Source organism: Mercurialis annua, linkage group LG6, assembly GCF_937616625.2.
Source record: "Mercurialis annua linkage group LG6, ddMerAnnu1.2, whole genome shotgun sequence".
In the NCBI taxonomy this organism is placed as follows: Eukaryota; Viridiplantae; Streptophyta; class Magnoliopsida; order Malpighiales; family Euphorbiaceae; genus Mercurialis; species Mercurialis annua.
The window spans coordinates 39,231,205-39,248,834 of record NC_065575.1 but is presented as its reverse complement, the minus strand read 5'-3'; the positions used below and the strand labels follow the sequence as shown (position 1 = coordinate 39,248,834).

Here is a 17,630-nt window from a genome sequence, read left to right as displayed (position 1 = left end):
TTGTTCTGTATCTATCAGCGATTAGATTTACGTTTAGTATACAGTTATCCGTTGAAATGTATTTGGAGAACGGGAAAGTTCAAATAGTAGAAACGGGGTTGAATGTACCAGTAGATTCATTATATGACCCACATTAAGCACATGGAAAGTAGCAGCATGAGCCAAAAAAAAGGTCTTGGGTGTGCTAAATGGTTCAGGTGCAGACAAAACATGGCGTGGCGACAGTCTAGTCCAAAAAGGGCGGTGGTGCCATTTGCTATTTGTGCCTATCCATCCAACAAAGCATACTTACCCTGCTTTTTAGATTCATAATTTGCTTCTTCTACAGTCAATTTTGTGCGTGTTGAAGTGGTGTTTTTTGATTTAGAGGGACCGTTATATATTGTGTTATTTAATTTTTGAATATGTAAATTTTAATTTTTGAATATGTAAATTAAATTATTAATTATATTTTTTTTTCTTAAATTCAATTCTTCAAAAGTAAAATTTCCAATGTAATTAGGTGAACTTGATTGATTTGAATTCTGGTAGTAGAGTGTAGTTGCCATTTCGTGTTATGTTCCTGGATTTTTGTCTGGTATGGAATATGTTTTGACATTTTGTTGCATCAAATTGCTTGTACTATTTATTTACGAAATTAAAATGGATAGCTTAAAAAGAGAACAAACGAGGGACCACTAGACATGCCCAAATTTTGTGAAAGTAATGCTACAGTTGGTAAGTGGATTTTAATACGAGCAGACATGTAGTTGAAAAGTTGACATATTCAAATCCTTTAGTAGATATTTTTAGGCTACAGATTGTAAACAACTTGTGGGGTTTATCATCAAATGAGTACATAATTTTTGTTTATTTGGATTATAAACTTATAAAAGCTTAATATTTATGGATCCGGAGAACTGAGCGGAGGCGGAGAAGGAAAAGAGGCTTCTGTTAGGAATATATCGGGACAAAATGATAAATGTAATTTCTATCCGCTTTCTAGAACATGATTAAAGTATTATTTATTTTCCGACTGATTTTGGCCTGAAAAAAATGTTAAGCTTAGAATATCATATAAATCGAATTTGAACATGCTTAAAACAAACAATGGATCAATACACCTCAATATCAAAAAGATCATTTCTAAACGAATCAGATTATTTTCGTTATGAACTTAGCATAACCATATCAAAAAGTGTTTCTTGTTTCAATAAGTTTTTTTTAAAGTGTTTGTTTGAATTTTATTTTAATTGAATAAATTTTTAAGGTCTTCTCGCATCTCTTTGATCCGATGTTTTAAATCGCTCAAAATAATTTAGCGTCTGTTTGCGCTATAGATCCATATTCTTGTAGATTTAAGAATTGGGAGATAAATTATGGATTTATGTATTGATGAGATTTGAAAAGTTTGAAGCTTTAAGAATTAAGCGGTTTCAAGATCGTATTTTCATTTGAACCATTTTATATTTGGTGAACCTTTTGATGGTTGAAAAAGCTCTATTCGATGACTGTATTAATATCTCTGAATTATTTTAGAATAGTTCTTTCAATGTGTTGAAGAACTATCCATTTATATAATTTTCATTCTCATTAATGAAAATTTTAGCTTTTGACAAAAAAATTCTCTCTTCCTCGCGTCAAACACATATTCCAGTTTAAAATGATAAAAAGTTTAAAAAGACCCTTAATTTTAATTTATTTTTGAAATTGATATTTAATCATTTTTAAATTTCAGTTATACCCCTATAATTTCAAAGTTCAAAAATGATACCAATATTTAAATTAAAATATATGAATCTTTTAGGCGAAGAAACTGTGAATTACACGTGAAGAAACCGTCGAACTCTCATTGAAGGAGTAGCTCCTTCCTCCTTCCTCCTCTTCGAATTGCAGCAGTATGGACCGTAATAGCCAGGGGAGCAGCGCCATATGCATTGCAGGCGGTGAGACGGTGACAGCCGGTGGAGAGATGAAGATGTGAAGAAGAAAAGAAAAGGTGCAATAAAATCCCTAAATTAATACGATGGCGGCGCTCGTTGCTTGGCAGGGGATGGAGGGTTGCGACGACTGTTGGTAGATTAGGTTTAGATTTAATTAGTTTTAATTAAAATAAATTAGAGTTAATTACAATTTTAATTAATATATTAGTTAGGAGTTTAATTAGAGCTAATTAGAAATATGTATAATTAATTAGAGTTAATAACGTAAAATTAAATATTTTTCTCTTTTTGTCAGAGGGGTGAAAATGATGCGGTTCTTAGTTCAGGACAGAAGTAATTCGATTTGCTTAAAAATGATTTTTTGATATTTCGTGCCAAATTAAGGGGTGAATTGATGCTTTGTTCTGTTTAAAATTACCTTGACACACTCCACACATCCACTATAAATGGAAAATGATGTTACTATTTTCCTTCTTCTCCAATAATCATTTATCAGATTTGCTAATTCATTTCAATAATTTTAAGTTGTATTGATGTGGAGCCTATTTTACTTGAATAAGAACAGGAAGGATGAATAATTATTGATGATATTGGAGTCCCCTCCAATCCAAGTCACATATTAACTAAATTATCAATCAATGTCAACATTACATTTAGTTGATAATTTGCTTATATACCCATCTAAATAATCAATCGTGCCGACGTTACATTTAGTTTATGAGTTGCTTATCATACTTCCTATTATTTGCTATTATAGTAAAATTTAAAATTTAAATTTAAATATCCAATCATTTTATACTCTAAATCTTGCGTAATAGCTATATATAGTTCTGATACTTTTACAAAGAACCAAAAAAAAATACTCTTTTTGTGTCTATAAATCAGAATTACCTAAAATAGGATTAAGTGAGAGCAAAAATCCTTTCTTTTCTTTCTAAGCAAACCCTAGTAGACTAGAATTTTTTTTCTTGTTTCTTCTCCGGCAGCCGTTAATGGTTTGTTTTTACTGTTGACTGTAGCCGTCCCTTTATATATGTTATTTTAATTTCATAGATATAGTAAATATCTACTTCTTTTTCAATTTTCCTGATGAATTAAGATTTATCAACGAAGCGTAATTCAATTATCAAGAAATGAAGATAAATTGAAAACCATCAACAATAAAATGGAAACGTTTATGAGTTATATTAGTTTTATTTATTTTTTATTGTTTGTTTTTTTCTAAATGTTTTATTTTGTCATTTATTTGTGAAAAGTTTTTTGTCATTTCTCTGTAAAAGGTTTGTTGTTTCTTTTTTATGAAGAAGTTATCAAGTGTTGAATGAATCGGATGATATGCGTTTGCGGGTGATGTATGAAATTTGATCGAAGATTGATTGAAAACTGCATTTAATTAGCGAAACAGTTAATATATTTTTTTTCGTAAGTAAGATATGCGAATAAGGCAGCATGTTGTCTGTTCCATATCGAGTCATCGAATTTAGTTTTTGAATTATCCCGAATTTTCTACAAATATAATTATTTCATATTCGATTTAATGAGATTTGATGAATTCAAAAAAGAAAAAAAATCAGAATTACCTGTTTTTGTATCTAAAAATTATTGTACTATAACAATTAAGTGATTGAACCGTTAAAAAAAATAAGATTTAATAGTGTAAAAATATCATGAATTTTAGTGTCTTTTGTAAATTTAATTCAAATTATTAATTTTGATAAATTTAACACCAATTTTTAATTTTTTTGAAATTTTAGCTATTAAGCAAAAAATAATAATATTGGTCAGCTTTCTAAAATGTACAAACTGAATGACCGGCTGAATCGTTCAGTATTCAATATTTATTAGACTAAATCCATTTTAAGATCCTTAAACTTTTATTTTTTGATTCATCAAGTCCTTCAACTTTTATTTAGATTTCTCAAATCCTTAAACTTTTATTTTTTGGTTCATCGGATCCTCAACTTCTATTTTGACTTTTTCAGGCACTTAAATTTTTGTTTTTTGGTTCATTAGATCCTTAAACGAAGATTCATTTAAGGACTCAATGAACCAAAAAATAAACAATTAGGGACTTGAGAAAGGCAAATAAAAGTTGAAGGACCTGATGAACCAAAAAATGAAAGTTTAAGGACTCGAACAAGTCAAATAGAAATTAAGGGACCTAATGAACTAAAAATATATAGTTCAGGGACTTCAAAATAGGTTTAGCCTATTTATTATACGTACACATTATTTGATTATGTAAAATGAATAAATTTGTAATTTAGAGGTAAACGTGCAGGTGAACTTTCTATAACTATAGAATTTATTTTCAGAATCTCATTTATAGTAATTTTTTTGATTCAGTTAAAATTGAAAAAGAAATACAGCAATCTAGACACGTAATCATAAGGCTAATCTTCAAAAAAAAAATTGTTTTCAATTATACTTTATTCAAATGTGCCCCTTTAACTTTTAATTTTACCTTTAAACATTAAATTAACCTCATTTTCACTCGAAAAGAATTCTAATAAATTCTTCATATTTAACATATATTCTAAATAGCACTAGATGTTATAAATAGAACAAAAATCATTCTTTTCCACAAATTCAAATAATAATAATAAAAAATATTTTTTTTATTTCTTATAAATTAATGGTATTAAGTTTTTCATATTCATTATGACATTTGAAGGCCTCTGATTCCATCACCGCCACTCTCTAACCCCGCCGCCATCCTCTGACGCGTCGCTCATCTTCCTCAAGACGAATCCAATTTAGGTTCGCCTTGAGAAAAACAGAACATATTTGGTTCATCTTCCTCAAGACGAACAGTTTAAGAACTGTTCGCCGGAGGGACGCGGCAAGTCAGAGGGAGACAACGGGATCAGATGAGCATCGCGGTTCAAATATCGAAATGAATATGACAGTTTTTAATTTATTTAATTTTTTTAGTAAAATTTAAAAAATTAATTTATATCTAATAAAGTTAATTAAATTAAATCCTAAAGATAAAGAACTTATTTAATTTTTTTCAAATGAAAAAGCAAAACTATACCTTGAGATTTAGTGTTTTTAAATGATTTTATCCACAGGGAAAAATCGATCCAAATGAAAATTATGGATACATTTAAAACTTTAAAGTGCAGATTTGGGTAAATTGACGATTTATAAAATCGGGACATAATTGAAAAGAGGTTAAAAGATAGATATTTTTTTTTAAACAATAAGCTCAATCATAGCCATTTAGTTGGTAAAAGTGTGATTTACCCTTATATACCACATGAAAATTGATTTATTAAAATGTATAATGTCAATATTTATATTGCTACATGAACTAAACTTTGGCCAGTTCACTTATTTCAACTATACCAAACTGACCAACAATTTTAATATTATTTATCGCTGACTTGATGTTTATTGATTGCGGAATTAACAAAACTCTTCTCATACACAACGAAACGCCTACCACTCTTTTCCTAGATAAATTGGATATCATTTTAGGTAATCAGCCTCCCACCTATATATGGCTCACAATTCCTGAAGAACCTTCCGTTGGAAAATTAAGCTACACATGAGCTCTAGATCTCGGTTCGTATTTTGTTCACTTAAATGCTAAATGAGCTCGAGTTCGGCTCTTTTAGAGCCTATATGAACAAGATACAAGCTGAGTCTGAGGCTGAGCTGAGCTCCAGCTTTACAAAATATAAATAAATTGATTTAGTGCTTAGTACTCAAAACTCAAACCAAGCTCAAACTAGATATGGACATCATTCTGCATAAACGAGCTGAAAAAGAACATTTCAAAACGCGGTTCGGCTCGATTACAATCCTAAAACAAATATAGTAGAAACCGCGAGTCGATTATAGGCCCGGACTGTGATTTCATCCAATGCTTATCGATGACATTTCTCCAAATATTCCACATTATTAGTATAGGGGATACTCTCTAACCACCGATTGTAATAAGCATTTATTACCCATTTATTACCATTTCTACTCTTACTGACTTCAGTGAACCTGCCCACCCTAACTGCTTATTCTCCAGGACCGCTACAGACACTCGCCAAGACCGCATCAAAACTAACCCATCTCATCCTAATCTCACTAATTTATCACTTACCATCCGATAGCTATTTAATGCCCATTCTACTAATAATGCCTCCTCAAAACTCACAACCATCTTCTTATTCTCAGGGCATCTCTAAAATTCATCATCATTTCTTTTCATCATTTTTTAAGTTAGATGAATTTCCACCAAATTCATTCCAATGATTATTGCCAATTTCTTCACCAAAAAATATTTTTTTTTACTTTTTAATATTTTAATCACTTTAAATTCTTAACATTTTATACACTTTTTATCAATTACACCCACAAACTTATTTATGCTCATATTCGTCCGAATTCTACATATAGTATTATTTATATTTTAAAAAATAAATTGCCACTAATTTTTTTAATTGTAAAATCTTATAAAACTTAATTTATATTAAAATTACTTAAAATAAATGTTATATTTATTTATTTAAATTAACACAATAAAAAAACTAAATAGACATGGAAAGTAATTCCAAAAATATGGTCTCAAAGAATTTAGGGAAGAACATAAAATTTTGATAATGGACTTGAATTCAATTGTTGATCCAACTATGCGTGCATATTGGATAGCCGAATACAGACGAATATTTCAAAAAAGAGCTCAACAGTCATCCTCTACTTTAAATACTTTTGGTGACTATTTTACTAATATTGGTGGATTTGATACCAATCTACCAGATTATTGATAGAATATGTGTTCTATTTATTTATTATGTAATGTTATTATGTTTCGTTTTTAGGTTATTATATTGTAAAATTATTTATGTAATGTTTTTATATTATTATCTCGTAAAACTAATTATGTAATATTATTAATTGTCTCGTAAAATTATTCATGTAATATTTTTATATTATTATCTCGTTAAATTATTTAATAAGTAAATAATTAATTAAATACAACTACAAATTATGTGTATCAAACTGTACATTAATCATATTATTTTATTCAAAAAGTGAAATGGTGAAGGAAACCATTTCTGATGAAAAAGAGTGTAAAGGCATCTCCAAAGAAAATCACCTAATTTCCTTCACCATTTCTCAATTTGGTGAATTTTCACCAAATTTACTCCAATGGTAGTCACCAATTTCTTCACAAAAAACATACTCTTTTACTTTTTAATATTTTAATCATTTTTAATTCTTAACATTTTATACACTTTTTACCAATTACAGCCACAAACTTATTCATACTCATATTCGTCCGAATCAAACATATAGTATTATTTCTATTTTAAAAATATAACGCTATTAATTTTTTTAATTATAAAATCTTATATTATTTAAAACTTAATTTATATTAAAATTACTTAGAATAAACATTACATTATTTTATTTAAATTAACACAATATAAAAAGTTGAAATAAACATTACATAAATTTATTTAAATTAACACAACATAATAATTAAAATTAATGGAATAATAAGTCAATTCTCATAATGACTGTGGTTCATCCACAAATGCTCAATTAAAGCATTGCAAAGTTCAAGATTATTGATATAAGATGTGTTCTATTTCTTTAGTATGTAATGTCCTAATATGTTTCGTTTTTAGGTTATTATATCGTAAAATTATCTATGTAACATTTTTATATTATTGTCTTGTTAAATTATTTATGTAATATTATTATCATGGAAAATAAATGATTAATATATTTTAATGCTATTACATTTAAAACTACTCTATAATTATTTAATAAGAAAGCAATTAATTAAATGCAACCATAAACTATAAGTATCAAATTATAAACTAGTCCTATTATTATAATCAAAAAGTGAAACAGTGAAAGAATAAGTCATTCACCATTTTTCATGAGAGAGGGCATGTGGGAGTCACCTAAATTAGGTGACTCCCTTGGAGATGGGAAGTCATCAATTCCCATTTTGATGACTCCCCTAGAAGATGGTCTAAGGGTGTCACCTAAATGCATTTAGGTGACTCCCTTGAAAGACGGGGAGTCATCAATTTCCATTTTAGTGACTCCCTTTGAAGATGGTCTTAATACAGGCAAACTGGTCTTAATACAGGCAAACTACAGTAAATGATCAGAATGACCATGAGCATAAATTGAAAAACATTGCTATATCAGGAAAAGCACGAATTTACATAAGTTATAGCATGAACACTGCCGCTGTACAATTCATTTTATCCAGCACTTCAAAACACTCTCAGAACGATCATGCTAAGTTCTTATTATACAATGCATCTTTTGAATACCAGACTGAAAAGTTATGCATGGCAGCACCGCGGGTAATAGGAAAACATAATGGTATTAAAAAGTCAGTTAAAAACCAAGTTAGTGCAAGTTGTAATGTTATTGGATGCATAGGGAAATTTAGAGATAGGGTACAGATGAAAGGGAACTATTTATATATATTCAACATCCTGACCCTAAATGCTTTCAGCCAATATTAAAATAAGATTCAACATTCAATGCTTTAATGGTTCATGGAACATAATTTTTCTTCTGCATAGATAGCCCAATCAAAGGTGGTACACATGCTTGAATAAAAAACAGTAATAGAAATTACGTGGTTGCGAATTAGATCATTATCTACCTAGTGTAGAAATTCCATTCCTTAGTCTTTCCACAAAAACACGCTACTCAGAAACGTTGATGCAATCTTTCAATAGTGGGAAAAATAGAGGAAATTGAACTGGTATTCGAAACTAAGCAAGGGCATTGACATATTTTTGACAATGTTACAACATATATCCATGGAACAGCTCAAAGAAAATTATTATCTTATGACTAGACAAGTAGACATATCTAATACTGAAACAGGCACATTTGCAAACTTCACTACAACAACCGTGAGATGAGGAGCTTCTTCAACTTGACATATTGTTGAGAAATAATCACAGCTTGAGTACTTAAGTCTATCCAATAAATTTAGTGCCATACCTTCAATTACAGATTCATCTTACCTGCTAAGTACCAGGAGTGCATGGCAAGACTGCCAAAAGACATAATATTAGCAAGGGATGAGAAACCATGGATCATGCCAAACTTTTTATTCATGGCCTTAAGCTTCGGATTTTTCTTTGCTGCTTCCTGGTTCTTTGACCACCCAACTTCTTCTCCAACGTTCAGTTCTCGTTCCATTTTATGCCTTTGTTTCATCATCTAATCCACCAAAAGCAGAAGATTCTTGGATTAATGAAACAATTAACATACTTATACATGAAAACCAGCAACACTGTAAATACCCACGAGAAAATGATGCGGAATTTCAAATTGAAACGTTATTTAACAAGGAGAACTACCATTTGGCAAACTTAATGCCATCAGTTCTCCATGACAGGAAGTTGGCTATTGTTTTATGAAAAAGAATGGTAGTTGAGAACATAGAATAACAACATTCAATTATTTACTTTATCATGACAAAATGCTCGGAGATGCCACACATTTCCAGTTACAATGATCAACTTCCAAGATTTGACAAAGAAAATGATCAAATTTTTGGATGATTTACAAGAAGGAGCTTACAACCCCAAACAAAAATAAAAAAAAAGAACACTTCTTTTCAATACTCATTGCCTCTATTTCCTCAACAACCAAGAAAAGGTGGATACAGCAAAAGAAATGACAGATAACAATTCGACATCCTAAAACCGCTATCCGAAATATTTTCGGAAACTAAAATTTGACATAATCATCAAAGCAAATAATGCAAGTTCTTATAGGAAATTGAAATCATAGGGCTAAAAATTGACAAGTTTACTAAGTATACCTCAATGGTCATGGGAGTAAAGACAAACAAGTTAGAAAGATTGAACGCTAACGAAGAGAGCAAGAAACCGAGCTGGTACTTCTCCGCAGAGGATGCTGATTTCCATGGATGTAAATACCCAAACGACGCCACAGATATTGCACAGCACACACCCACCAATGAAAAATATGCAGGAAACATCTTGCTCTGTAGATTACCAAATTGATGCCTCGGAAGATTCCTGAAAATCCGTACACAATTCTTGACTAAATCATACTCATTCTATTACAAAGTAATCATCAAAATTCCATTAAACTAAGTGTCAAATAACAATAATCAAAATTACATTAACCTAAGTTTTTAAATAGTGAATCAGAAAAAGGAAAGGAATTTTACTTACTTGAACATGATGATGCCACCGATGAAGGTGACCCAAAGAGCGGCACCAAAAGCAGTGGAGAAGCAGAGCAGGTGAGCCAATTTCAGGTATGTAGATAGTTCACCCGCTGATTTTGATCCGAACGTTTCCGGTGAAAAGATAACTCCGACGGCTAAAAAAGCCACCGCCGCTAAAAATCGGGTTAGCCAAGCCATTTCTCTGTCGTCCGCTGTTCCTCTTACAGGATGCGATGAGTCAAGAATGCAACAATGAAATTAATCAGTTTTACTTATCCCACTCCTAATTTTTTTCATTTGTGTAAAATGGCTAAAATCATCTTAAGACCCCTGTACTTTAATCTTCTATTTATCTGATTTTTAAATTTCTGTTTTTATCTAGTTCTTTGAATTACTAAGATTATTTTAGATGAAAAAAGAACATGCACTACGTTTTTCATGAAACGTGCATGAGACCAAACTCGAAAATGGATCAGATAATAAAAAAGATAAAAATACAAAAATTAGATATATAAAAATTTAAAAATACGGAAATTTTAGAATAAAAAAATTTGATCATTCAATTTTATTATGTTTCACGTAGTAATAGTAATAAAAACTGAGCACCTGTGTAATGATTCCATCTGAAAATAATCTATTAAATCATATTCGTGAAATACAAAAACTTAATAAAATATAAAATTTTGAAAAAAAACTATTTAAATAAAATATTAAAATTATATGGACCTAAAAATAAATTTGGCCATGTAAAATTGAAAAAACTTAAGTCCAGTTCTTTCATAGCCCAAAAACAGGTAATGAAAGCCCATTAATCACATAATCAGAAACAAATCAGCCCATCTTGATTTTAGCGTACGAGATAAGTTTGGACGCGTGTCCTATCACGTGGATGCGACCGCAAAGCCACAAAATTTTCCACTCCCGCCAGGGCCCAAAAATTAAAAATTCCAAAATCCGACAGAAATAATTGCTTCTTCCCGCTTCTACAATTCCACCGCTCACTCTTCATTCTTCCCCAACAAGTTTTGAAAAAACAGTAAAAAAATTCATTTCCCCTAAATATTTAATTTACACTTTGTTCAAGCTGAACATTTTTGAATTCAAACGATGGAAACCGCTTCTCCGTCCAAGACGTTCCTCGGCGTCCGTTTTGTTCTCTTTGGTTTTGATCCAATCAATGAAAGCCAGGTAAGTAGGGTTCCGTTGTATTCTACTTCCGTTAAAATATCACAGTAGACTAAACGGTGTCGTCACTTTTTACAGGCTCGAGCAAAGCTAATGAACGGCGGTGGAGTTGATGCTGGTCAGTACAATCAAAGCTGTACTCATGTAATTGTGGATAAAGTAGTTTATGTAAGTCCTTAATCATGTTTATCTGCTTAAACTAATATTTAATCCACAAAATATATCAATTAATTTAATTATCGTTTTAATAGGATGATCCAGTATGTGTTGCTGCACGAAATGATAGGAAGACAGTCGTCACAGGATTATGGGTTGACCATAGTTATGACAACGGAATGGCTGTTGATGCTACTTCTGTGAGTTTCTGTTAATTACTTTATGGCAATATTTATTTATTTTAATTTAAAACTGTTTTGCTGCTTGATTATAATTTTAATTAGGGAATTTGTGATTTTGATTTTATTTTGTTGTTGTTTGTAACAGATTATGTATAGACCTCTTAGGGATTTGAATGGAATTTCTGGTGCTAAAGATTTAATTATGTGTTTAACTGGTTACCAGAGACAAGATCGAGATGATATTATGGTATGTCGTCCTGTTTTATTCAGTTATTTTTCAGTTTCTTAAAATTACTTGAAATGTGATTGTGTGTTTTATTTGTTTCTCAGACTATGGTTAGCTTGATGGGAGCGCAGTTTTCTAAGCCATTGGTAGCTAACAAAGTTACTCATCTTTTATGCTATAAATTTGAAGGTGAATTTTTGATATAGTTACTGAAAAAGCCAAGGCACGGTTTATGGGTTTCGATGCTCATTAGTGACTTAGCAGGCTTAATCTGTTAGGTTTAGAATAAAGCAGATCATAGTAGTAAGAGTGACTGGTTAGCATTTGCTATATATATGGAACTCTTTTTTATGTTGATGCTTTCATTCTGTACAGGTGAAAAGTATGAGCTTGCGCATAAGCTGAAGAAAATAAAGCTTATAAATCATCGCTGGTTGGAAGATTGGTAAATTAGCCTTTTTTTTTCTACTTTGATTTTTGATGATTAATTATTCATGTATAATAAAGTACTTGTATTATCAGAAATGAACACTGTCTTTGTTTTGATCATGCAGCTTAAGGGATTGGACACTTCTTCCTGAAGATGATTATAACAAGAGGTAGGGTATTGGAATTTGGTTCCTTTGTATTGTCTTGCTGCAATAAGATGAACTAGTTTTGATCCTGGTTACTTTTTCTTGCTATGAAGGGTTAAAATACACCATTTATCTTACTGCAATGATTTTTGATTAACATTATTATACTCCAAGAATGCAGCAGATGAAAAGTGACTTTTTTGTTCTGTTTAGGCTTATAGAGTCTTAATTCTAATTACATGATATGAATGATTTAATTTAAATCTTTGTGTCATGTTGGTTCCAGAGACCTGCTTTCTTATCCCGGTGTCTCAAGATGGTTAGTTTGAAAAGATTCCCCACAAAAGTACTTTGACTGGTCAATATATGAAATTCTTACAAACTCTAAACATCTTGTTGTATTGATGTACATTATAGATAAATCATGGATTAATCAGGAACTGGATGTTATGTCCGATTACTTAGTTAATGAACTCTATTTCATCCGTAAGATTATGTCAGATAGCAGTAAAGATCTATACTAAAATCTTGCTCTTCTTGCTGTAGTGGCTATGAGTTGGAGGTGATGGAAGCTGAAGCAAAGGATTCAGAGGACGATGCTGAGGACACCAATGAAAAGCAATTGAGCCATAAAATGTCAAATAAGAGTCCTCAAATAAAAATTGGCACCCCCAAACCTTATCAATCCCCTAGATTGAATGGGGAAGTGCCAAATGCATCGCATAATACAGGTGAACTTGAACCTTTTGCAAGGGTTATGGATGTGAATGACATGTTAACAACTCCTAGCAGAAATCATCACGCATCCGCTTATGATAGGAGTTATATTTCTGAGATGCCAACTTGGCAGGATGCAAGTGCTTTAAATGATGCCACTGGTATTGGCTTACCTGATGCACAGGGAAGAACTCCAAGTTCTAGAAAACAGGGGAATGACTTACAGTCTGTTTTTAGAAGTTCTGAGAAATCTCATTCTGATGCAACATTCAGTGCTTTAAATTACACAAGGACAATTCCACGGAAATCTCCATCATCAATTTTCAGAGGAGAATCAGGCAAATATAGATCCCCTGCTAAAGTAGAATTGAGCAAATCCTTTAATATCTCTCCTGCCAAAGCTGAATGTGCAAAGGACTTAATCGGGTCTGGTTGTAAAGATCTTCCAAAAGAAAGCCAGTTTCTTCAAAAAGAAGTACCTAGCAGTAATCAGAAGAAGTTTGACATATCATGTTCGAATCATAGATACAGGGATGATGCACAAGCGTGCGTGACAGGAAGTCCACCAGCAAGTAGCAAAATCCAAGGACTTGATCCTGGAAATGTGGTTCATGATCTACCTGGGCTTAATGACCATTCTCCCCCTGGAAATCATGACAACTCAACGAATGATATATCAAGTCTTCGTGCTGCTCAGAAGTTGCATACTGATGCTTCAACAGCCAAAACATCAGAATTGAAAATGAAATCGCCCGTACAAAATCACTTGTTTTTTGAAAACGTGACTCCCGGGACTGAAAAAATTGAGAGTTCAAATGTAAAAACACCTCTCAAGGAGTTGATAGAGTCCAGTTTGGCCAGCAAGCCTGAAGATGGAGACCTTGGTGTTGAAAAATTCACCCATGTAACTGCAGATGCCAGGCACCCCTTGCATGAGAAGGAAACTAAACAGGTCCCATCTCATAGTAATGGGAAAGTGGAGATTGAGAAATTTCCAGTTATTGCCGATTTGGAACAGCTTGATGGTGGACATGACTGCTTAGGTATAAAGCCAGGTAGGAAGAAGACGATTGCCAAAAGGACTTTAGGTTCAAGACCAAAATTAAAAGGTACTACTAACAAAAAGGGTTCTATTTATTCAAATAAAACTGTTGCACAAATTGATCCTGCAAGTGGTCCGTCTGGAGACAGAGCAGACCATAACAAATCTTGCATTGCTGATAAGCTTGAAACATATGCTGAAACTCTTAATGTCACTGGAGTACAAGAGAAGGACATGGTAAGTGAAACAAAATCTGGAGAGAAGAATATCAGTGAAGCTAATTTTATGGATGATGAAACTGAGCCTCCAGAGGATAGAAATGGATGTGACAATATTTCTAATGGGGAGAAGGCAGGGCTCATGGTTAATTTATCAGATAAAGTTGCTGATAAAATTGAAATTCTGCCAGAGGATCAGACAGCAAATAATACAGCTGTTGACATGGATGATGGTACCGTAGAAGAAAACAATGCTGCTCAACCTTTGCATAAGAATGAATCAACCTTTAAGAGAGGTTGTGTGAATGGGAAATTAAGCAAAGGCCAAAAGCAGCCTTCAGGAATTACAAAGACAAAGACTGTCCCTTCTGTCACTAAACAAGCAAACTCCAAAAAAGGTATTGGAAAGGAGAAAGGTAAGCCTTCTGCGACTGGTCAGCCTAAGAGCAAACTTGTATCTGGAAAAAGTACGAAGAGTTCCACGGACGTGGAGAAGGAGAATAAACCAATAATTATTGAAGATCAAAATATAAGTCGAGCCAAAGACCTTGTCGAAAAAGGAGCTGGTAAATCAGTAATGTCCGTGAAAAACAACCAGAAAAGAAAAAGTGATTCTATTTGTAAGCCAGCAAGAGAAGTTCTAGAGCACATTAAATCTGAACCTGCACTTTTCTTATTGAGTGGACATAGGCTGCAGAGAAAGGAGTTTCAGCAAGTTATTAAGGGTTTAAAAGGTAAGTTGTGCAGAGATTCTCATCAGTGGTCATACCAGGCAACTCACCTTATAGTCCCAGACCCAATTCGTAGGACGGAGAAGTTTTTTGCTGCTGCAGCCTCAGGAAGGTACATTTTTATCTGCATGACTTCAGAAAATTGCATAGTAAAATCTGGCTTTACCTAAGTTCTGAGTTGTTTAGCTGAGAGTATTTGCATCAGTTATCTTGACCTGTCTCTTACGTCAAGTTTTTTTACTTCAGAGACACTAATGCCGACTTCAATGCAGGTGGATTCTTAAGAGTGATTATCTAACTGCTTGTAGTCAAGCAGGAAGATTCTTGGAAGAGGAGCCATATGAATGGCATAAGAAATGCCTGAGTGAAGATGGTTTAATTAATTTAGAGGCTCCAAGAAGATGGCGACAGCTGCGAGAAAAGACAGGTCATGGTGCCTTGTATGGCATGCGCATTATCATCTATGGAGAATGCATTGCACCACCTTTGGTATCTTATCTGATTTTATCTACCTTTACTTTTTCCTTTTGAATCTACTGTTATTTAGCGGTTAAGTAGCACGTACACTTCAAGTGAACAACATTTTCTGATTTGGAAGCGTGTCGTAAACTTGGTGTTTTGGACACTAAATTTCATTTTGTAACATAAGAAACTGAAACTAATACCGTTTTGCCGTGTCCGTATCCGGGAGTCCCAATTTCCTGAATCTGTGTCCGTGCTTCATAGTTTAGCAGAAGAGCTTACTTTGGAGTTTTTTTTAGTATATTTCTGATACATTTTATGTATGCAACAATCAGGAAACTCTGAAACGTGTGGTAAAAGCTGGTGATGGGACTATTCTAGCAACTTCTCCTCCTTATACCCGGTTCCTTGCATCCGGAGTTGACTATGCCATCATCAGTCCTGGAATGCCACGTGTTGACATATGGGTGCAAGAGTTTCTCCGACATGAGATACCCTGCGTGGCAGCTGATTACTTGGTAGAGTATGTTTGCAAGCCTGGGTACTCACTGGACAAGCATGTACTATACAGTACTCATGCTTGGGCGGAGAAATCATTTGCTAACCTCTCGACCAAAGCGCTAGGACTTGCAGAAGATTTGACACCATCAGATGATTCAAACATTACTGATGATATAGCCTGCGAAGTCTGTGGTTCTCGAGATAGGGGCGATGTTATGCTAGTATGTGGAGACGAAAGTGGTTCGGTAGGGTGTGGAGTTGGTATGCATATGGACTGTTGTAATCCTCCTCTTGAAAGTATTCCTGATGAGGATTGGTTTTGTGCTAATTGTAGTAGTAAAAGCAGCAATTCTAAGAGGAGAAAAGGGACTTCGTGAAGAGTGGAGCCTAACCTGCTGCTATAATTCGTTGTGCAATGTGAGTATTTTTGTATAACATCCTCTCTAAGAATTAGATATGTATATTGACCCTGTTTAGCTTCAAATTAACGTATGATTTCTCTTAAAACTAATAATCTCACTTGAACATGAATATTGATTGCTTGTTGAGTGGTGATTTAGATTGACGTTTGAGTTTGCTGGAGTAGTACATACAATTTTATAACGTTGTAATTTTAAAAGTCTGGACTACTTAAACACGGACTTATGCTATGGGCCTGTACACGGTTCTTAAAGATTGATGTATCAATGATCTATGTATGGCTATCTGCAATACTAATATTTATGCAAGTTTTTTTACATTAAAATGGTGTAAATTTGTCTCAACGCATAACATTAGTTTTATTTACTAAAATGATAGTATTTCTTTTATACATCTTACACCTTGATAAATAAATATTTTGTAAAAAGAAGAGTTGTATACTTATATGATGATACATTGTAATAAAGTCTAAAATTACTTGTTTTGCAGTTGAAAGAAAAAAAAATCCCTTAAACGACATTTGCTTTTCACCTTGTTTTACGTATAAGTTAAAATTAGATTGTATGGTGGAAAAAAGCTCGCAAGTGAAAAAGTAACTTGAGGCTTTTTTTCTTTCTTTTAAGGCAAGTTGGTAAGTTAGAAGGAACAAATTATTAATTTATACCCATTGGCTACTTATTGAATATTTCAAAAATGCCCCCCCCCCCCCCCCCCCCCGGGGTGTGACGGTAGCGGGTCCGAGGTGGTGGGTCGGGGAAGATATGTTTTGATTTTTTTCTTTATTTTCTTTAATTAGTGAAGAAAAGGGTTTATTAGAATGTATTTTAAGTTAAAGGGTTTGTTAAATTTGTCCATATAGAAAAAAGTGTAATATAGTTCTTAAATTTAGTTTTTTTTTTAATATTTTAATTCTTATAATAATAAAAATTTCTATTTTTTTTCATTTTAGTGCTATTAAAATGTAAAAATACAAAATAGAACGCAATTGACAAGTTTATAAGATTACTGTGCTATTGAAAATTAGCCTAAATTCAATGAATGGTTTATTTCTAAGCAGTGTTGGATTTCCACTCTTATAACCACATACTTGGCTTTAATTTGATTT

General features: G+C 32.5%; 2 protein-coding genes across 2 annotated transcripts; one reads left to right on the top strand and one right to left on the bottom strand.

Annotated features, from left to right (window-relative positions):
- Positions 1 to 8,644: 8,644 nt before the first annotated feature.
- Positions 8,645 to 10,390, bottom strand: LOC126653954 (uncharacterized). The gene is made up of 3 exons (XM_050347958.2): positions 10,115 to 10,390; positions 9,736 to 9,955; positions 8,645 to 9,128 (listed from the first exon to the last, which is right to left on the bottom strand). Exons 1-3 carry the CDS (start codon positions 10,306 to 10,308, stop codon positions 8,913 to 8,915), a joined length of 630 nt encoding a protein of 209 aa, XP_050203915.1. The 5' UTR covers positions 10,309 to 10,390; the 3' UTR covers positions 8,645 to 8,912.
- Positions 10,391 to 11,023: 633 nt separating this feature from the next.
- Positions 11,024 to 16,740, top strand: LOC126687374 (BRCT domain-containing protein At4g02110). The gene is made up of 10 exons (XM_050381926.2): positions 11,024 to 11,298; positions 11,374 to 11,463; positions 11,547 to 11,651; positions 11,779 to 11,880; positions 11,964 to 12,048; positions 12,235 to 12,304; positions 12,414 to 12,458; positions 12,981 to 15,254; positions 15,415 to 15,631; positions 15,940 to 16,740. The coding sequence occupies exons 1-10, from the start codon at positions 11,218 to 11,220 to the stop codon at positions 16,480 to 16,482; spliced, it is 3,612 nt and encodes a 1,203-aa protein (XP_050237883.1). The 5' UTR covers positions 11,024 to 11,217; the 3' UTR covers positions 16,483 to 16,740.
- The last annotated feature ends 890 nt before the right edge of the window (positions 16,741 to 17,630 follow it).

Coding starts and splice junctions, on each gene's coding strand:
- LOC126653954 (XM_050347958.2), bottom strand. CDS start 10,308: ATGGCTTGGCTAACCCGATTTTTAGCGGCGGTGGCTTTTTTAGCCGTC. Junction 9,956..10,114: donor GGTGGCATCATCATGTTCAA/GTAAGTAAAATT, acceptor ACGGATTTTCAG/GAATCTTCCGAGGCATCAAT. Junction 9,129..9,735: donor TTACTCCCATGACCATTGAG/GTATACTTAGTA, acceptor TTGGTGGATTAG/ATGATGAAACAAAGGCATAA.
- LOC126687374 (XM_050381926.2), top strand. CDS start 11,218: ATGGAAACCGCTTCTCCGTCCAAGACGTTCCTCGGCGTCCGTTTTGTT. Junction 11,464..11,546: donor TTGTGGATAAAGTAGTTTAT/GTAAGTCCTTAA, acceptor TCGTTTTAATAG/GATGATCCAGTATGTGTTGC. Junction 12,459..12,980: donor GAAGATGATTATAACAAGAG/GTAGGGTATTGG, acceptor TTCTTGCTGTAG/TGGCTATGAGTTGGAGGTGA.